Raw genomic sequence first — 20,835 nt, 5'->3', positions numbered from 1 at the left:
CGAGAACGGATATACCAATAAGCTTCCTGTTCAAGGCCAGCACACTCTAAACAACTCTCGTCTGAAATCGGGCGGTTTTGGGTTGCTTTTAGTTTCATTTCGGCTTGCTCAATTTGTTTATCTAGCTTCTTAAACTTCTGTGCACTCCATCCCGAGAGATCACGAGCCATCAAAGTCAGGCGAGTTGTGAGAACCTCCCCAGTTGAATCAGCCCAAGCATCACGCACAACCACTTCGCATCCTTCATCCAACAGCCACGCAGACTCAAACCTGAAACCTCTACCTTTTTTCTTCCTTCGTCGACAGGTCATCTCACGCAAGATGATTGCTACATGGTCAGACTTATAACGAAGGGAGTGCTCCACTATCATTCCCGGAAAAACATCAAACCATGCTTTGGTGCATAAATATCGATCCAGACGTTCTCGAACACAAGTATCAACCGATTTCCCACGTTCCCAAGTGAAGCAAGACCCCTTAAAACCCAAATCACGGAGCTTAAGATCATCTACCAAATCCCGAAAGGAGACCATCTCCTTCCTAAATCTTTCAGCACCGCCTTCTTTCTCACTGTAGCTTAGGATTTCATTGAAATCCCCACCAAACAAGATCGGGAGCTCTGTATTTTCACAAAGATGACGTATCAAAACCCACGTTTTATACTTATCTTCCTCCTTTGGCCAACCGTAAATCCCAACAAATCGCCAAGTTGAATCCCCTTCTCCTACGTCACCACAAATATGGTTTTGAGAAAAAGAGACAAGTGAAAAATTAACTTCTTCCTTCCAATACATACACAATCCTCCAGCCTTTCCTTTACTAGCCACTGCAAATGCATTAGAGTAACCAAAGCGTTCTTTAAGATTCTCAGCTATATTCTTCTTAATCATTGTTTCAGACAAAAAAAGAATATCAGGGGCATAAGTAACAATCCAGCGACCCAGCTGGCGAACTGATCGAGGGTTGCCCATCCCTCGACAGTTCCAACATAAGGTATTCATGATGCTTGGCGGGGTTGGTCAGTACCAACCTCCGCCAATAACATGGGATCAGTTTGAATCAAAGGGCTCTGCTTTATTCGCTTCGTAACCCCTCCATCCTCGCTCACCTCCATTCCATCACTTACCTCCAGATAACGTTTTTGTTGAACTGCATCATCCGTTTTCATCAAATGAACCCCACCATTTTCCTCCCTAGCTCCACGAGCCAATCTCTTCCAAGCCTTGGATTTTGGCACTGACTCCACGTGCCCCTTTTTGCAGCTAGAGAAAACAAAAGGGGCAAGGCTTTGTTTGGGGAAAGGTGCCTCACAGAAATAGTCTCTAACTCATGAGACACGTTTTCAATAAATGTCTCACTAGCATTAAAGGATGTTTCCTTTACCCCAGCCACTTGTACTTCCACCAAAGCATCATTGACTTTATGAACTACTTTTTCAATAAATGATTCCACCACTGCATCATTAAATGGCTTTGAAGACTTACCATCCAACGTGTTCAACATAGTATTATCATTTATAGGAGCTTCAGTCCTTGGAGCAGCAGTGAAAAGAATTTTCCTACTAGCTCTATATTTCTCATCTTCTTCAATCTCCTTTAACCTTCCTTTCCTTGGAGTAGCTTTCAGTTCAGCACTCCATCCCAGCTTCTCTTGTTTTTCTTCTTCCGGAACTATATGGCAATTCCGTTCCGAGTGTCCCATGATTCCACACGTGAAACAGAAAAAAGGAAGCCTTTCATAGGCGAAATCAACATGAAGTTCTTGGCCTCTTTTATCCTTCAACTTACGGAATCTACGCAAAGGTTTTGTTACATCCATCATCACCCTAACTCTTCGATACCTACCAATACCCAATACATCTTCCTCAATCTCCAAAATTTCACCCATATTCCCAATTAGGGCTTTAACTATCTCGTCCGATCTATAGTTAAATGGCAAATTTTTAATCCGAACCCAAAAAGGAGAGTGAATGATTTTTACCTGGTCCGGTTGTTCTTCTCCATCTGCTTCTTTCAACAAGATGAGCATATTATCAAAACACCAAGGACGTCCATCAATTACCTTTGCCATATCTCTCCAATGAAAGAATTGGAATGCAAAAAAGTTGGGGCTAAGAACGCGAATAACCAGTCCTTGGGAAGGAGCCCAGACAGAAGTAATCGTACGTTTAAAAGCCTCCACGTTGAACGAGCGCTCTGTTAGCAGTCTCCCAAAAAGAACCAATGAAAGCTTATTCTCCACGCTAGGGTTTAGAGCACCTAAGTCCAGAATCTCGTCTTCTTCGTCATCAATAGTTAACTGAGAAACAATTCGTGAGATCTCCTCAGCCATGGCTAAGAAGAAGCGCCGCCGCGGCGGAGGGGAACCAGGGGGTAGAGAGATCCACCAAAGTAGAGAGCGAGACCTTTCTTTCAAGGTAGGGTTTCAATTTGATTTGTATCTTATTATGTTAAAGATTGTATATATTGGTCTATGAAGTTGATTAGTTTCCTATTTTAATCTTGTTATCATTAATAAACTTGAGCTTTACCCTAATATTGACGCAGTTCAATCCGACTTACGTGGACCCGGTTCACACTAAAAATAGTGTGGACCAGGCCCAGGCACGTGACCCGTTAAACAGTACTAATATACACTATATCATTATAACATACACTATATCACTGTAACATACACTGTATCATTTTAATATACACTATATCATTTTAACACACACTAAATCACTTTAACATACACTAAATCACTTTAACATACACTATATCATTGTAACATACACTATATTATTTTAACACACACTATATCACTTTAACATACACTATATCACTGTAACATACACTATATCATTTTAATAATACACTATATGATTTTAACATACACTATATCATTTTAACATACACTATATCATATCAATATACACTATCATAAACTCACGTGATATGGATTGGGTGCACACTAATTAGTGTGCATCGGGTTCATATTAGTTTTTTTAGACGCAGTTTCATTAACCCAATAGTGAACTTAATATTCGTTTGTTATCTTCTTTTTAATTACAACTAGTTTTTAGTTCCAAACGATATCCCAGGTTATTAACATCTCATGTTAAAAAATATCATCGAATGTTGCATAGCTTGTTGATTAGAACTTAGTATATTAACTTGAGGTCACGTTGGTTTTCGATTTTCTATCATCTAATTATTTAATACACACGCTTATTATAAATCTGACTAATCTTGACTTTCAAGTTTGAAATACTAAACTTTGATCGTGTAGCTCTTCTGACCATTCTTATGGAGTGGGTGGAATCTTCTCGTTGATATCTGTGAAGTTGACTTTTCAGAGTCAAGTTCATCAACCTTGCTGCTATTTAAACATATTAGTTACATTGGATCCAACAACAACGTAGGTGATCACATAATATCAGTAAAAAGAAGACTAATAAACATTCCATGGGTTCAGAAGTTTTGTTAAAATTCCATGAAGATGAAGAAGAGGAGGAAGAACTCAAGCTAACTCGATTCGAGAGGCGAAATGATATGCAAAGTCTTAATCTTGATCTCAATAATCATATGAAGGTCTTTGAGATTTTGAAATCTGCAGTGAAAAACATAACAAGTAACACTAAATTTATGTTGTTTATGATTCTTTCTATTGTACCTTTATTTGCTTTCATGATATTCTTTGAGATGAAGATTCCTGAAGTAAAGGATCTTATATCAGAACTGTTGGTACCACCTTTGGGATCCTACATTATGTATGATTTTGATGGCAATGATTTGATTAGTTATGATGTAAATGATGCAAGAAGGAGAGTTTTTCGTTTCGTTTTCGAGCTTTTTCCCTTATACTTGATTGTTCTACCTCTCATTGAGTTGTTTAGCTCAACCATAATCATAAATATTGCAGCAAAGATATGTACAGGAAACATGGAATCAGGTAACATGAAGGAGATTTTTTGTCAGAAGAATAAGTTGAAAGGTTGTTTTAAAACCTGTCTTTGGGTGCAATTGTTCTCAGTTTCTACTCTTTTTGGTCTGATTTGGGCAGTGGCAAATCACTATATAGTTACTAATGGATTTGACTATGATACTGTCACACAAAAGGGCCTTATTATAAACTTCATGTCAGCAGGGTTTCATGCAGTGATTTTTTTAGCTTTGCTTAACAAGTATCTAGATTGGAGTGTTTCATGGAACATGGGCATGGTGATTTCTGTTTTGGAAGGCGAAAATGGAATCGATGCGTTAGAATTATCAGCTTACTATGGGAAGCATTGCAAGCAAATCGGGTTTCGATTGATGCTTGTTTTCTTTGTATATAGTGTTGCTCTGAGGATTCCATTTGTGCTTGTTAGTATGTGTAATTATGTAAATGTTAGAATTGTAGTCACTGTTGGGTTAGTTTGCTTAGGGAGTTTGGTGAAGTGGGTTGCTCTTGTGCTGTATTTTTATGATTGTAAAGCACAAGTGTGGTTAAAGAAGGATGATGAGGTTGGTGAAGCTGTGAAAACTGATGATCTTTGTTAAAAGATTAACTTCTGAAGAATGCATGGCAGTGTTTTCTCATTCTCATGTGTCATGTACAGTACTACTAGACTCTATGGAGATGTAATTAAGATTTATTGCAAATGTTTACTGTTGGTAGATATATTACTAGTTTGTTTACTCAGCTTTTATTATCTTTTTGGTAGTTAAATTTCTACTTTTTATGAAAGTGTGTTCGCTTATTTGCTAAGGTTGTTTCTATATTTTTTTTGAGTGTCAAAGGTGTCGTATGACATAATGGGTTAAAGAAACACAATGAGATGTTACAAGTCTTGGTCTAGTCCAATTCTTAATGACCACATTTGGCTAAAGATACTATAGATACGATGTCCTTGAGGAGATGAGCTTTGGAAATGTATCATGCTTCATAAATATCGATTTGGTCTGATCCGATAAATCGGATATTTGAATATTTGATTTGATTTTATAGTTTTTAGATATTTTGGATCGGATACGGATAAGAAATTTTCATATTCAAATATCCGAAAAGTTCCAAAATATGAGAATTTTTCGGGACATCCGATCCAAAATATCATATAAAATTGTATTGAATGAAAATTCACTATATTAAGAAAATTGATTATACCATATAATTTTTGGTGCGAAATAAATTATTGTAAATTCATCCATTCAAGTGTTTTTTAGTAATTCTTTTATACCAACTAGCGGCTACACAAATCCTTTCTTGTCGTCTCATCCAACTCAACTGTTAACTTCTCCTAAACAAGGAACAGTCACATGTGACGCTCTCTTTAAGGGTGATTTACTTCATGCAATTCATGTTCACTAAAAAAATTAGTACATAGTGTAAGCATTGATCCCGTGACTTCAAGTTCATAAGCTAAAGTCTTAACCACTCGACCAAATGGTATTTAATATTATCAATTTAAGGTACAATGCTAATAAATAAAAAAATTCTTATCCAAAACATAACAAGTACCTAATAACTAGTTATGGACATGAAAGGCATAGTTTGGCCTGCATTTATCAAGGGTAAGTTTTTTAATTTTCTTCCTCAAAATTATGCTCATCTTCTTCTTTTAGTAATAAACTTTTCCATCTAATTAATTTGGTTTTTCTTTATGAATTTGCTAAGTTTCAATGTTTACTAAAAAAAAAAAAAAACCATCTTTTCTTGTTGGTGCAATGCTGTGGAGGCCACGTCTTTGAGGTTTAATTCTTCCATATGAATTCTGGGTTAGTTTCCTTTAATTATCATCTTCTAAGTAAATTGAAAACTAATTATTTGGTCTACTATAGCTCGAATTTATGATAGCATATTCCTTAGAAAAGTTTATTTTATGCAAATTCCTCTGTTTTATTAATTAATTTATGAAGTATGTTTTGATAAGAACTAGTCAATAATGTCACCGCATTAGGACGTGTTTGTTCTAATTATATGGTGTTAATTTGCTTATGGGTTGCATAATTTGGAATGACATTATGTGAGAAATTGCCAGCTAGCTATTTATTTTTACTCACCTCCGTTCTAAATGAGTGCAATAGTTTGACTTTTACGTTTGTCAATGCACAACTTTGACTATTAATATCATATGTATTTGTAAAAGTTATAAAAAGTTGGTATTACAAAAATATGATCATTTTTGTTTTTATATAGTAGTAAAAAGATTATGGTCAAAGTGAGATGAGTGAATAATGCAAAAAGTTAAAATGTTGCACTTAAAAAGAAAAAGAGGGAGTTTTATTTAATTTTTAGTATTAGAGTTTTCATGATTATAGTAGTATTATTCAGAATATTTTGTAGAAGGTAAAACTGTAATCATTTTTGAATGGATTGAATGAATGGAACCAAGTCTTATTCCTACAATGTTGATGGGGACTAAGGAATAGAATGAGCAAATGAAAAAGATGTTAGCTGAGTATTACTTTCCGTTATCGATTTCGTGAAAGAATGTAGAAAACAATTATGAGACTTGGTAATTGTTTTACCATTCAAATGGTGATACCATCTTTTATTGATCTTGTTGCTCAATGATCACGTTGTTTAGGGAGGTCGAGATATACGCAACCTTACCTCTAAGGTTCTAACCCTATGAGTATTTAGCAGGGTTTGTTGTTCTAGGAGTAATCATAAAGTTAGAAGATTGACAAGATGATTAAGAATTGAGTCAATTTCAAAACTTCATTAGTCATTTTATTGCCTTTTCTTAGTTGTTTGTCTAAAATAGAGTATAGAAGTTTTTAGGCATTTTAAGGATTTAATATTCTTCTTTTGTATAATTAATTGGAGAAACAGTTTCTATGTCAACCCAGTTGATTACTTCAAGGCATGAACATGTATAGGTGGTACTATTTTATCTTTATGTTTGAATCAATCAGAGTAAGAACTCTAATGTGGTGGTTCTATATCTCTATGTTTGTGCCTAACATGCATCCTCTTCTCCACATTACCTAAGGAATGATTATTGTTGTAAGATCTGAATTCTGTGCAAGCAAAGAGATAAATGGCAACAAAATTGATTGAAAGTTTGCAAAGCATGAGAGATTTAATTATGTTCCGAAATATAAGGCTTTTGTCGCATTTGCTTGTGCCATTGTTTTTGCATGGAATTGCTCATGAAATGTCCAGTCCATATCTGATGGAAGTAATCAGCAGTGCTTTGTGTCCTGGAGAGACTACCTGCTCTGATGCGCTTTACCTGAATAATCTTCAACAAACTGTAATCCTCTCTCATTGTTTTCCTCTTTTTATGATGCTAATCTCTTTCTGTTATCTATCTTTTCTTGATGTTTGTTTTGAGGGTAGAGTTTATGCAATACCTAACTGTTATGTGCATGATTGACATGATGAGGCTGAGTACTCCAACATCGTAATGTTCTGTGAATGCTTTCTTAGAATTGTTTCTTTATCTTTGTGTAACCTGAGTTATGAGTACTGGATGATAAGTCAATTACCCCCCTCTATTTCGTCTTTCAAGATCTTACTTGTGGTTCATAGCACGTGGAAGATTATATTATTTTGCAATGTTCGGGTTGATTCTATAGCAATGGATTTCCTATGATTTAACATATTTTTCACTTTGCAGATTGCTGGGCTTCTAATGATTCCTGTACTTCCGCTCTTGTGTGAACTTTCAGATGAGTATGGAAGGAAACCGCTTCTCCTTTTGACAATATCTACTTCCATTTTCCCTGTTGGTATGTAATTTTATTCGTATCTCGCTCCTTTATTTCCCTCCATGTCTCTTTATGCTGCTTACGATTATGATTAATAATGTTCAATATTTCTCCCCCTTTTTCTGTGCAGTTCTTCTTGCCATTAGCAATTCAAGGGCATTCATTAATGCATACTTCGCTCTTCGTTGTCTTTCCTACATTCTAAGTCTCAGGAGCGTTTTCTGCATTGCTATTGCCTATGCGGTAAGATATCTTTCAACTTATGAGGTGGTAAATTGTAATTGGCAATTATTAGGAATAAAATCACTTTCTCTGATAGGCAGATGTAGTTGAGGATGATAAAAGAGTTGCAGCGTTCAGTTGGATCACAGGTGTATTATCAGCTTCACATGTCTTGGGGACTTTGCTAGCGAGGTTTGTCCCGGGAAAGTACATTTTTGAGGCATGTCCTTACCTTAGCGTTTCTTATATGCTCAGAGTCACAGTTATCTCATCATCATTGTAGTTTTACTTATAATTTTACATTGCCAGTTGTCAATCCCTCTGTTGTTCATGTGCCCGCTCTTTATACAACTTTTTGTGGCTGAGACTGCCAGACGGGCACCTATGACAAAGCAGTCACTCTGGTCCATCCTTTTTAAGCCCATCAGAGAGCGATACAGTTCTATCAGATATGGCGCAACTGTAATCTTTACCAAGTATGTGGATTTTATAAGATGGTTCTCTGAATTTTTATAGATGTTACATCCTGTCATTATAGATTAAAATTTAAAGGTTATAACTCGACATTTCTTAACCATTTATTTTCTACAACAATTTGATCAAGGATGTTATTTTTGTTCCAGACCTACACTCAGGGGGATTTATCTGGTTTCTTTTTTCTATGAGTTCGGCATGTGTGGCATCAGCAGTGTTCTTCTGGTATGTGCCTATGGTGGCTAAGGTAGTTGTCATGTTATAGAATTATTGCTGTTAAGTATTTAACAAGTAATGTTTGCTTTAATTCTTTCTTTACATCTCTATGTGCATTAAGATAATACTCCTCCGCTCCGACTTTAAGAGTCCTAAATCGGTTATTTGTATACATATTAGGAAAATGTGACTTTAAAATGAAAATGATGGGGTGCTGGATATGGTAAAATAGTATGGAATTTCAGAAAATCAAATGATCACTTTTTTTGAGATATGCAGGCACTTCCCACAGTCTATAACAAACTGTCAATCAGAAATTAGAAGTTTCGGTTTGAAACATGGACGAGGACATGTGTGTTTTGCTAGAGCTTTAAAAGTAGCAGCTTTTCTCTTAACTCAAGTAGCTTTCATGTTCTATTGTGATGCTTAAGAGTATTATGAGAAAAGATTTGACTTTTAGATAACCCCATTTGCAGTTCTATATGAAGGATGCCTTAAATATGAATGAAGGTAATATGTCAGCGACGCTAATGATTGTACAAATCGGATCAGTTTTCTCACAGGTACGGCTTTCACTCTTTTCAATCTGAAGCTTTCATTGTTTTATTTAACTGCAGTTTCCTCTATATTCTTGAACATTTATATAAAATGCATTGGCCAGAACTTACCTTTGTTTATGGAATTAGTTATTGTTTTACTGATGAAAGAATATCAGCCTGACATACATATATGTTGTCTGCAATGAAGAAAATAAGTGAAACTAAGCTTGTATGCCCAAAATATGATTACAATCAGAAAATAAGGATCTCTTCAACACACTAGCTTCTATTTGTGAAGCAAAAAACCAATAGAATCAAGAAGTTTTTGTTGAAAGATTGCTCTTACTGTATTTTTTCTTTTCTTTTCTAATGTATCATCAAATGACATCTTTCGTGGTTGCCTCGGAAGAAATTGCAATCAGAACTGTTTGTTGTTATCTTAAAAGGGTGCTGTAATCAGGATGTCTGTAATATGTAGAAAATGAATGAGGAAGCTCTAAACTTAGAAAATGAATGAGGAAGCTCTAAACTTAGAAAATGAATGAGTGAAGCTCTAAACTGATTCTTTTTCTTTCAGTCTTTGATTTAATCTACTAATTCCATCTTCCTCTAATTTGTATCGAAAATAAGTTGCTGATATACCGCGTTTTTATTTGTCTTTGGCTTCAGATGTTGATTGTACCTGTAATTAATGCGTTAACTGGGGAGAAGGCCATATTATCCATGGGTCTACTTGCATCAGTGACCTATGTAAATTTCCCAACCTCTATCTTTGTCCACGGTTTTTTCCCCGTTACTATACATTTTTGACTGATGTCATGATCTCAATTTGTGTCTCTGAATCACAGGCATTTTTCTACAGCGTGGCGTGGGCGACTTGGGTGTGTATTACAATAACTATCTATTTTGCTTAGGAAGTTTCTGTGGTCACCTTACTTGATTATTTGCTTCAAATTCGTAAAATCTTCTGTTATCTTTCCTGTTTCGCAGCTGCCATACATTAGTGTGTCACTTGGGCTAGCATATGGATTCGTCAAACCTTCAGTAAGCTACTACTTTCATGTGTATAATCTGTAGAAGAAATCTTCTTGTGCTTCACGGCGTTGATGTTTGTTTGTTCTGCTATATTCATTCTGGTCTTACGATGTTCAGATTTGCGCAATTATATCAAGAGCATCAAGTTCAAATGAACAGGTCACTAAATTCTTTATTTGCAACACTTCCATTACCAACTTCCTTATTGTGACCAAATGTCTGAGGATGTACATGAATGACTGCAGGGGAGAGTACAAGGATTCCTTGCTGCAGTGGACTCAATAGCAGGTTTCATATCACCGCTTATTATGACACCATTAACTCGTAAGCTTGTGTTTTTGCCGCATATTTAGTCAAATTAATCCAACAGCAGACTTGCTAATTAATACAATTGCCTATTTTCGCGCCTCCAGAGTGGTTTCTATCAAACAATGCGCCATTCGACTGCAAAGGCTTCAGCTTGGTTTGTGCAGCCTTTTCGATGGTATCTCTCGCTTTCTCAACCTCCCCGATCTCTCTCTTTCTCTCTCTGTCTTATCTGATGATAGAATATGTTTTCTCTATTTCAGATGGTTGCCCTGGTCATCGCTATGCCGTTGAAACCAGAAACAACATGGAATCACGATCTCAAAGTAGTCCTCCTTACATGAAATGTGAATAGATCATTTGCAGGAACTTCTTTCAAGTAGTTTGTATCCAGAGATTTGGTTTTGATAGTGTAAATATCTTCTTTGCAGCCCAAAATTGAGGAAAAAAAGAGAGTAAATCATCTGACAAATTACAGCATCTTAAGTTTTATATTATTTTACTGCATTCTGTCCTTTCTCTGAGTTTTATACTGTCATATAAGAGTACTCAGCTAACTCTATCAGAAAGAAGAAAAAGAGAAACTAGGAAGAAGTGCATTTCTGTGAGTTTCTACATGAATCTTATGCAAGAACACAACCACTCAACTCCTCAAATCAGGCAAAATACTTCCTCCATTATAAAAGACATGAAACGTGGGGAAGAGGCATAGGAGAGGAGAGCGATACGCCCATACAGTCATACAGAGAAATAAAAAGAAAGACTGACGTGATAAAGAGAGAGAAACTAAATGCCAAATAAAATAATGTTTCATTTATTCTGAAACGGTCAAAAATAAAGAATGTATAAGAATGTTTGCGAGTGTCAATCCCATTTTTCAAATAAATGTAAAGGTATTACGGAATTTCTATAAATAAACAAGAGGCTAACTTTGTAATAAAAGAAAGCACTTAAAGGACTTTTGGAATAACTAAAATACCTGATCATACCATATTTAAGAGGAAATATTAATATAGCAACATCTTCATTAAAACATGAGAATCAAAACCTCATGACATCCTTTATCATCACAAAACTACAGTAAAACAAGCTAACAAATTGGTTCCCATGAAATCTCTCAGGTTTGTTTAAAGGGAAAGAAATTTCAACTAATATGCTATCCTCTCAGGGGACTTGAAAGCTTATCTGCTTCGAATGTTCAATAAAGGCCGACTTATTCTCTGCTCAACCCAAATAAAATCTCCTCAAGCTGCAAACGCGGTCTTCATGACCAACCAAGATTACTTGGCTTTTGATTCAATGACCTTCTTGGCGAAGGAGGGCAAGCAAAAAGCGGCAGAATGTAGCTGCAAATGAGCAAGAATAAGTGAGTTTTGAACAATGAAGAGATAAAGTCTTATTGGTTTCGTGGAGGATAAAAGAACGGGAGCAAACTTACCTCAGAGTTGTAGAATTTCAATGGCCGAGCTTCATTTTCAGTGTTCTCAATTTTATCAATAGGGTTCACTGGGTGCTTAAAATCAACTTGTGGCCCCTCAGTAGAACAGAGCATGAAGCCAATCACACCACTGAAATTTGAAAAGAGCACCCCATGTTATGTTACATGTGAAGACACATTCTACTGAATAATGTAATATAACAGGCAATTCTAACTCAGAAGGAAAAAAACACACATAATATCATCAATCATGCACTGGATTCAAGTAAACTAGACTCAAAAGTCAATATTACATTACCAGTTTTCACACAAGTACAACTAATTCTTCCATATGTTTGTATGAAAGAAAAAGAAGCGAGGGGTGAGAGAACATGCCTTGGGTATGTAGGAACCGTAGTCCAGGCATAGTTGACGGAGCCCTTGAAAATCTCACGGCAGTTTGAAACAATATCCTCGATAATATGCATGTGCAGCCATATACTTTCAGCTTGAGTGCACACAACCCCACCTGGTCGGAGTGCTCTTGCGATTGACTGGAAAAATGGTTTCTCAAAGAGCTCTTTAGCTGGACCTGGTCAACATCAGTAGCGAGATTTAAAAGTTGAAACAAACGCTAATACACATCTCCATCTGTGGAAGAAATAAAAGATCACCTATAGGATCAGATGAGTCAACAATGATCGCATCATAAGTCCCCTCTTGAGCCTCCTTCAAGAATGCAACTCCTGAAGATCAAGAACCTCGTAAGTCAATAACATTTGCGGAACCCAGGGGTCAACTTTGTGGTGACAGAAAGAAAATTTTGACAGAAGTAACCCCCCCCCCCCAACAAAAGGGAGTGAATTATTATAGACAGAATGGAAAGAGGAAGAAATAAAATCTCATACCATCACCAATATGCAATTTCACACGAGAATCATCATATCCAACAGCTACCTCAGGGAAATAGTCCTTAGAAACCTGGAGGTTTTGAGTTAAAAAGTCAATCTCTTGGAAATCGGAATAAAGCAAGACCATAGAATCAGTATACAGTTCTATTTTAGGAAGATTTAGAAAATCAATAACAAATGAACAAGGATATGCAGAATTTCATTGCAAAATTACTAAATGCAAGAGATTCAAGTTTAATCTTCTTTACAAAAGAAAACATGTTAGAAGCGTATCAGTCTCAACCACTCACCGTCACTACCATCTCATCAATTTCGCAAATATCTATATGCTCAACTGATGAATGGCGGGCTACTTCACGCAAGACACCTCCATCTCCTCCTCCAATGACCAAAACCTACAAGATAAACACAGAATCAATATAATACGCTCTCACCAATTCCATTAGAAAGGGAAAACAGTATGCCCGCCTCCAAGGGTCTTCTTGCATGGGGAAAATAACAAGTCATCAAGCACCTCTCAATTGATCCTTCAGTTAACTAACAAAAACAAGACCAACTAAATGCAACAATGCCATGGCCGGCTGCTGGCCGCTGACCAATTACTAAAAGGCTGTGGTCTATTAAATCATAAATATTGAAGTAAATAAACAAGACATCTAATGTCACGGGAGTAGGAACTCCTGGCTCTGGCACATTCTAGTTTCCAACAAATTATTGTCAAGGACTTTTACAGCCCGTGCATGGTAAGATTAAGACAGTAAAGAGAGGATGGGAGCAGAAGCATTAACTATCCCCCAAAATCACCTAAATTATTGAAAGAATCATTTTCTTTCCATGAGATAAGGCATAAGGAATAAAGCAAAAAGATGAAGTAAACGGCCTTTTTAGAAATCCAACAAAAACAAATGAACTGGAAAAGTTACAGAATATTTCTTTTCTATATGCCTTTTTCTATGTCTACAACTCACAGATAGCGAGAAGTTGTTATTTAGTTTCGGTATCAGAAACAAATTGGCCTACCATTGATGTCTTGATTAGAAGATAAGATCTATCAGTTAAAGAAGAGAAACTAGACTAAAAAACAATGAAGATAAACACAATTAGCAATCCTTCTACAGGAGTGGACAAGGGGAGTAGTGAGAAAGAAACTGACCTTTTTGGGGTTTGGAATAGAGCAAAGCGGAAGGTGAGTGATCATCTCTTGGTATGCACACTCATCTCTCTCAGTGAGCTGAATTACCCCATCTAAAACAAGAACTTTCCCATATGTTGAGGACTGCGATACCACACACACACACACACACACACACACACACACACACACACACACACAAAGTCAATCAATCAACAAAATTTACTAGACTTGGCCCTTAAATGAAGTCATATACTTAAAATACCTGAAAGACAATGACATCCTGGTACTTTGACTTGCCCTGAAACAGAATTTTCTCCACTTTTAGTGAATGCGCTTCACCTGTTTCAAAGTACAAAGGTTCATCACCAAATATATTTATGAAAGACCTAGTAGACAAAATATAGAGATGCCAAAATAATTCAACGAATGAAATAGGGAAAATATTCTCAGGTTGGAGAAGTTAATGTCAGGAGAAACAAACTCAAAGGAATAGCAAGAAACAGCAAATTAATTTGTTTGTCTCCATCAATCACTTTATTTGGGAACTAAATAGAAGTACTACTTTGCAAGACTCAACTGTTATTATCTCAACTCCATTTGTCCAAACAACCGGCTTTCAGACACCTTTTCACCTAAAACTGAACAATTTCTTCAAAATACAGTGAATGAAACACTAATTTAGCAATAAAGTTCTAGACTCTGACATCCATTCAAATCTCTATGATGGTTATTAGTGACATATAGTGTTACCAAGTAGTACTTGTTTTGACGGTAACTAATAGTTATTGCCAAGATCAAGCTCACGGCAACTAAAAGCTCTTTACCAAGTTCTACGAGCCTGTAACTTTTGCTCTTTCAATAAGTGATGGTGTAGGCATCCTCTTCCAGTGCCCTCTGTGCTCTAAGAACTAACAGGCTACAAAGCACTAGAAAGCGTAAATGCTATGACTATGAGCTGCTACACAGAAGTTCAATGTGTATATGGATGACTCACAAGTCGCAATTGTAGAGGTCATTACATCAATTGCATTAACAAAGATGATTATTCAATGACCAAAGGGTAACCACTAATATAAAAAAAGCATATGTCTACGATAATACACAAGATAAACAAATCTAGATACTTGCCCAAGCGGGAACTTGGACTAATTGACCAAAAAATATATTGACTAAGAATTTTTATCAAAAATCACGTCATTTCGCGACCCAAGAAACAACAAAAAAATCAGATCCATGAATGTACTTATGTAAGCAAACTCATTCGATCACAACATAAAAAACATAGCTTTTTTATGCAAATTGAGGTTGCCATGTTTGAGAGAAACACCAATAACCAAAGCTTAGGGCATGTTCTCTTCGGCATAAAACAGCTGAATTGAACTGATCTGAACTGAAATGAATAGTGATATGTGCCCCTCAAAAAAAAAAAATAGTGATATGTGAGAGTAAGGTGGGGAGAACAGGCCTTATATATGGTGAAAAGAAAAAAGTGAAAGTATTAATATATGTGCTTTAAGCATGTGTTATGATGGCGAAATAATTAGCACCATTACCTTAATATTATGGCGTGAAGATAACTTCATCAAGATTTAAAGAAAGACCAGTGAACAACTAACACAGATGAAACAATGATTACCAAAAAACAATTTAACAGAAGTGCAGAAAAAAAGGTCTTTATTAACAATCATTGACAACCCAGATTTGTTCAAGAACAACTCGCCCAGAAAATTACCCAATTTAATATTTTTTATTTCACACTAAATTCAAGCAATAAACTTTAATAATTTATAATACATATAAAAAGCAGACAGAAGCACACAAAAAACCCAAAAAAAAAAATATAATAAACCTCAAAAAATTGGCAATCAATTAATTAAAATCAAGCAACAAACTTTAATAATCTATAATCAACAAAAAGCAGTAATAAGCACACAAAAAAAAAACCCAACAAAAAAATAATAATACTCAAACAATCGCCATTCAATCAATTAAAATCAAGCAACAATCTTTAATAATTTATAGTCAAATAAAAAATCAACAAAAAAAAAGGCATAAATAAGAACACAAAAAAACCCAACAAAAACAAATAATAATACTCGAAAAATTCCCATTCAAACAATTAAAATGACAAAACCCAAGAAAAAATTCATCCTTTTAAACAAATTAATTCAAAAAAAAGACATTTTTACAGGAAAAAAAAACTAACCAGGCCACATTGGGCTGATTTCAGAAAACCAGCCCGGAATAATAGAAGACATAGAATTGGGTTTCTCTTCAGTTTCCATTGAAACTCCATTAACACCATTATTATTATTTTCACTCATATTTTCTTCTTCTCTTGGTCTTTTCACTGGTAAATCTGTACCAGAAATAATTCCTTCTTCAGCAGCCATCAATTTATACTAAAAAAAAAATACCCTCTTTTTATTTTTTAGGAACCCTCTTTTTTTTTTTCTCAAACCCCTAATTTTATTTCTTCTTTCTGTTGTAAAACCCTTGAAGAAACGCAGACTAAGAATTTATATTAGGGGTGTAAGGGCAAAGAAAAAAATTGGTGTGATAGCAGACAAATTTGCTAATTACCTAAAGAAGAAGGGTACTATTACTATAGGAGATTTTTATGGTAGTCGTATAAAATAATGTTGGAAAGTGAAGGATTTGTAACTTTAGATTTTTGGTGTCAAAAAAGTTAAAGGTGGGTGTGTGTGCGCATATGATTTTAAAATGATAAGGTTCTCAATTAAGGGTTGGAGAATTGGAATATCATATGGGAATATGTTACAGTAGTACTTTACTTTATGCTAAGCTTTTTTATTTAGGGGGGGTTCTACTTTTGACATTTTTTATAAGGGAGGATTGGAGGAGGAAAGTGTTGTTGAGTATCCTATGATTTTTTACTTTGCCAAAAGTTGTGTACTTTGATTTTGTCACCCATAGTTTCTTATTAGTTTTTACTAAGTTATAAAAACAGTCCAATAATTAGCTGAGATTGGCGTGAGTAGTTAAGAATCTCTCGCTCTTTAGTTAAGGTTTTAGGTTGGAGCTTTGGGTATGGGAAAAATCCCAGCTGGAATGGATGATGTCCGTAGAGGTACTCATGCAAACTCCCGCGTGAGATTATTCCACTCGTCGAAGGCGGTGGGAAACTCCTCTTAGTAGGACAAAAAAAACACAATTAATGATATAGTTGTGACACGAACACACACGATGACTGCAAATTATTAAGAAAAGGTATTGGGTCATACCGCTTATCCATTGCCTAATTTTAATATAAAAGTAGGCGGTCTCTTACAACACAAACTGTTAAGAACAAGGAGGCTAGATGTGTTTAGGAGAATATATTTTTGTATATCAAATCACCAGAAGTTACAGCCATATATACAAGGCTTTACAAAACCCTAAAACACCTAACTTCCTAAAATCACGTTATAAAAGATATACAGATACTCCTAAAAGATAATTACAAATATAGGAAAATATATCACAATATCACAATATTTTCCGTAATACTCCCCCCCCCCCCTCTCAAGTTGGAACATGAAGATCACGAATGCCTAACTTGCGGAGAAGAAATGAACTGAGAGCAAGAGCTTTCGTAAGAATGTCAGCCAATTGATGACCAGTAGGAACATAACAAGTAGATAAATTGTGAGCTAATAACTCATCTCGAACAAAATGACAATCGACCTCAATATGCTTCGTACGATCATGAAACACGGGATTCTTTGCGATATGCAAGGCCGATTGACTGTCACAAAACAAACGCATGGGCCGAGAATGAAGCACACCAAGAGAAGATAGCAGGGATTTTAACCACTTCAACTCACAAGTAGCAACAGCCATAGAACGATATTCTGCCTCAGCAAAAGAACGAGATATTGTTGGTTGTTTCTTGGTTTTCCAGGAGACCAACGAACAACCAAGAAAAACCAGATTGCCAGATAATGATTGTCGTGTAGTAGGACAAGCAGCCCAGTCACTATCACAATACGCGGAAAGACACAAATCATTGCGAGAACGAAGGAGAATACCTTGCCCTGGACTCCCTTTAAGATAACGGAGAACACGAAGAGCGGCTTCCCAGTGAGGAACCATAGGAGCACTTAAAAATTGAGCCAGAGTATGCACCACATAACTGAGTTCGGGCCGAGTCACAGAAAGATACACAAGACGACCAACCAACCGACGATAACGATCTGGATCAGATAGGGGCACATCATCAACCAAAGCCAAGCGGTGATTCTGCTCCATCGGAGTGTCAATAGGCTTACAGGCCAACATACCAGACTCACTCAAAACATCCAACGCATACTTGCGTTGAGATAGAAAAATACCTTTGGAACTCCGAGCCACCTCAATACCAAGGAAATACTTAAGGACACCAAGATCCTTCATATGAAAGTGAGAACTAAGGTACTGTTTAAAACGTGACACAACGTCAGAAGAAGAACCAGCAATAATAAGGTCATCCACATACACCAAAACATGAAGAGAAACTGTGCCCTTAGTATAGCAAAACTGTAACACCCCGATAATTCTCTCTTTCTAGAAAATACCTTTATAACAAACCTAGAGAATTACCCAGGCATTATCGCCGTGGATAAGTTTCGACTTACTCAGAATGTTGCAGCGGAAAAACTTATTAAAACAAAAATCAACTTTATTAAACTTATGAAACCAAATGACAATGTCAAACTTAAAACACCAACTAAATAAACCTCAAACTTAAATGAAGATGTTCCTACGGAAACAACTTAAATAATACTAATGTCACAAAAGCCTCTCCATTCCAGATTCCCAATGGTATGCATCTTCGAACCTGTAATGTCAATGCTTTCTTGACTCTGCTCGAAGGGATCACCGCAGGATCAATAGGCAAAGCCATGATCACAAACACAGACAAGCACGTAATCAGCAAAGCTGAGTACTACATATCAGACATAAACAATCCTAAACATGATACTACAAACATAAACTTGCAGGGATAAATAATAACATAAATAAGTAATACTCTGCAGACAACTTTTACTGAACTAAACATAAACATCTTTTATCACTTTAATGGAATAGTTATTAGACGAGTTGTCCTGCCAATAAAAATGAAATGGGGGCGCGACTCCGCATTTCAGAGTGACCTGCGATATCGAGGAACCTTTGACTAAAAAGGGATGGTGATCAACCCAGCCATTCCTAGAAAAGCTATGGCACGCTCACCATAACCCCAACCCTTATGTCCAACTCTAGACGTGCACCAGTCTAAAGTCTATAACTTATTCTCGTTTCACTTTACGTTGCATTCATTTAAATACTTGTGTTGACACCACAATAATCAAATAACACACAATTCGCAATCACATAATCATAACAAATTCTTTTTATCTTTGATTAACAAGTGTTCACAACTTATCAATCAAGACTCCTTTTATTTCTTTTTATCCTTTGTTGAACCAGCCAACAGAAATCCGTACCTTTACATAGGTATAATCCATACTTACCAAATAAGATCCACGGTTCTTATAAGATAAATAAATAATCTCCAAGAATCTATGTAACACATGATTCCAACTTACTTAAATTAATCCACTTACGAATTAATACCAAACTGAACTTATTTGCTTGCATCAAACTTCCATACAAACAAGTCATACTCATACATATTCTCAGTTTACATGTAGCACACAGGCAAGTAACATGTAAAGTAATTATAGTAAATCATATACATGAACAACAAGGTCCTATACATGATACTAATAAATAAAAACATCCCTAAGGCATGTTTCTAAACCATATAGCACGTAGACTATGTACGTACCTTGTATAAACGCAACGGTAGGCCACTTTTATGCTCTAAAAGTCCCCTACAGTGAATTCTCCGCCTAGAACAACCAAATAATCAAGTAAATACTTGAACTAAAAAAAATACAGCAACTTTAAAAACGTCCAAACCCTTTTAAACGTCTTTAAAAATCGTTTTTATAATTTAAACTCTCTTATTTTTAATCCCTAGTATAGTACAACTATTCTAGTGATTAAAAATCATTAAAAACCTTAAAATACTAACTTTCTGAATTTCCAGCATTTATAAAATTTTCTAAACCTTCTGAAAATATTTTAAATGCATATAAAAATCGTATTCCAATCAAAATTCATATTCATACTTTAAATATACGATTTCTAGTGATTTAAAACCCTAAAAATCACATCTTTCATGATTAAAACTAAAAATAATAAATCTGAAATTTTTCTTTTATCATATGAAACCGAAACTAATTTTTCATAATAAATAATAATTCAAATTATAATCATGTAAATAAATAAAAATAACAATAAAAATTAGGACTTTAATGGAATCTTAAAGGAGAAGTAAAGAAACAAACCGAAACAAAAAGGAGGAAAGGGGCGCCGGACTGAAGACAGCAGCAAGGACCGGCGGGCAGCAGGTTTTTCGGCTTCAAGAAAATGTTTGTGACGTTTCTTGTTCAACAAGAAACGTTACTTAGCGAAGAAGAAACGATTTTGAGAGGAAATATGAAACTCACGCTCAAGAGGAAGAGGAGAGAGAAAATGTCGAGTGAGAGAGAGAGAGTTCGGAAACCACGTACAAGGGAGGAGAGAGAAAATAAAGTGTAGGGCAATATATTTGGGTTTTTAGGATATTTAAATAGGCTAATCCTATTGGGCTTAGGAAAAAGAATTTCAATAATTAAAACTTTGATGACCAACAAGATGGGCTTATTAGGACTTTAGTCATCAAATCATCCTTTCCCTTTTTATTACTTTTGGGCTTTCGATTCCATTAAGTTTTCTTTTCAATAATGTGCTTTTAATAATTAAACTCTTATTTAAAACACGCTTAATTAAAATATTATAAATTTTATTAAGCTAAGAAAAATATTTTTAG

The 20,835-nt window shown here is 35.6% G+C and overlaps 4 protein-coding genes across 7 annotated transcripts; 2 read left to right on the top strand and 2 right to left on the bottom strand.

The window, feature by feature from the left end:
• Nucleotides 1–1,167: 1,167 nt before the first annotated feature.
• On the bottom strand, nucleotides 1,168–2,331 carry LOC104897677 (uncharacterized). The gene has a single exon (XM_010684614.1). It carries the CDS (start codon nucleotides 2,329–2,331, stop codon nucleotides 1,168–1,170), a length of 1,164 nt encoding a protein of 387 aa, XP_010682916.1.
• Nucleotides 2,332–3,683: 1,352 nt separating this feature from the next.
• LOC104897410 (uncharacterized) lies at nucleotides 3,684–4,523 on the top strand. Its single transcript, XM_057395842.1, has 2 exons — nucleotides 3,684–3,933; nucleotides 4,045–4,523. The coding sequence occupies exons 1-2, from the start codon at nucleotides 3,684–3,686 to the stop codon at nucleotides 4,521–4,523; spliced, it is 729 nt and encodes a 242-aa protein (XP_057251825.1).
• A 938-nt stretch (nucleotides 4,524–5,461) lies between these two features.
• LOC104897676 (uncharacterized) lies at nucleotides 5,462–10,968 on the top strand. Of its 4 annotated transcripts, none has more exons than XM_048646390.2 (14): nucleotides 5,462–5,534; nucleotides 7,641–7,700; nucleotides 7,810–7,922; nucleotides 7,999–8,121; nucleotides 8,211–8,377; nucleotides 8,525–8,600; nucleotides 9,068–9,154; nucleotides 9,800–9,880; nucleotides 9,979–10,011; nucleotides 10,121–10,174; nucleotides 10,283–10,324; nucleotides 10,411–10,489; nucleotides 10,579–10,649; nucleotides 10,735–10,968. In XM_048646390.2, exons 1-14 carry the CDS (start codon nucleotides 5,495–5,497, stop codon nucleotides 10,813–10,815), a joined length of 1,107 nt encoding a protein of 368 aa, XP_048502347.1. In that variant the 5' UTR covers nucleotides 5,462–5,494; the 3' UTR covers nucleotides 10,816–10,968. The 4 variants fall into 4 exon arrangements, with proteins under 4 accessions (XP_048502347.1, XP_057251372.1, XP_048502348.1 ...); XM_057395389.1 differs by lacking the exon at nucleotides 5,462–5,534 and adding an exon at nucleotides 5,546–5,712 and having other exon boundaries at nucleotides 7,589–7,700; XM_048646391.2 differs by lacking the exon at nucleotides 5,462–5,534 and adding an exon at nucleotides 5,546–5,738 and having other exon boundaries at nucleotides 7,589–7,700.
• A 470-nt stretch (nucleotides 10,969–11,438) lies between these two features.
• Nucleotides 11,439–16,631, bottom strand: LOC104897409 (spermidine synthase 1). The gene is made up of 9 exons (XM_010684278.4): nucleotides 16,141–16,631; nucleotides 14,197–14,273; nucleotides 13,953–14,075; nucleotides 13,090–13,194; nucleotides 12,797–12,869; nucleotides 12,563–12,634; nucleotides 12,285–12,480; nucleotides 11,910–12,039; nucleotides 11,439–11,817 (listed from the first exon to the last, which is right to left on the bottom strand). Exons 1-9 carry the CDS (start codon nucleotides 16,325–16,327, stop codon nucleotides 11,752–11,754), a joined length of 1,029 nt encoding a protein of 342 aa, XP_010682580.1. The 5' UTR covers nucleotides 16,328–16,631; the 3' UTR covers nucleotides 11,439–11,751.
• Between the last annotated feature and the right edge of the window lie 4,204 nt (nucleotides 16,632–20,835).

The sequence above is a fragment of the Beta vulgaris genome, chromosome 6 (genome assembly GCF_026745355.1).
Source record: "Beta vulgaris subsp. vulgaris cultivar EL10 chromosome 6, EL10.2, whole genome shotgun sequence".
Taxonomy (NCBI): domain Eukaryota; kingdom Viridiplantae; phylum Streptophyta; class Magnoliopsida; order Caryophyllales; family Amaranthaceae; genus Beta; species Beta vulgaris.
Note: the sequence above shows the minus strand (reverse complement) of the source record. Positions and strands in the feature narration are given on the sequence as shown.

What these genes read in the sequence shown, in the direction of transcription:
- LOC104897677 (XM_010684614.1), bottom strand. Translation starts at nt 2,331, where the DNA reads ATGGCTGAGGAGATCTCACGAATTGTTTCTCAGTTAACTATTGATGAC.
- LOC104897410 (XM_057395842.1), top strand. Translation starts at nt 3,684, where the DNA reads ATGAAGATTCCTGAAGTAAAGGATCTTATATCAGAACTGTTGGTACCA. An exon ending in TACAGGAAACATGGAATCAG is followed by an intron (nt 3,934 to 4,044) that starts GTAACATGAAGG and finishes TGATTTGGGCAG; the next exon opens with TGGCAAATCACTATATAGTT.
- LOC104897676 (XM_010684612.4), top strand. Translation starts at nt 7,007, where the DNA reads ATGGCAACAAAATTGATTGAAAGTTTGCAAAGCATGAGAGATTTAATT. An exon ending in TCGGATCAGTTTTCTCACAG is followed by an intron (nt 9,155 to 9,799) that starts GTACGGCTTTCA and finishes CTTTGGCTTCAG; the next exon opens with ATGTTGATTGTACCTGTAAT. An exon ending in TACTTGCATCAGTGACCTAT is followed by an intron (nt 9,881 to 9,978) that starts GTAAATTTCCCA and finishes TCTGAATCACAG; the next exon opens with GCATTTTTCTACAGCGTGGC.
- LOC104897409 (XM_010684278.4), bottom strand. Translation starts at nt 16,327, where the DNA reads ATGGCTGCTGAAGAAGGAATTATTTCTGGTACAGATTTACCAGTGAAA. An exon ending in AATCAGCCCAATGTGGCCTG is followed by an intron (nt 14,274 to 16,140) that starts GTTAGTTTTTTT and finishes ACTTTGAAACAG; the next exon opens with GTGAAGCGCATTCACTAAAA. An exon ending in TGAAATTCTACAACTCTGAG is followed by an intron (nt 11,818 to 11,909) that starts GTAAGTTTGCTC and finishes GCTCATTTGCAG; the next exon opens with CTACATTCTGCCGCTTTTTG.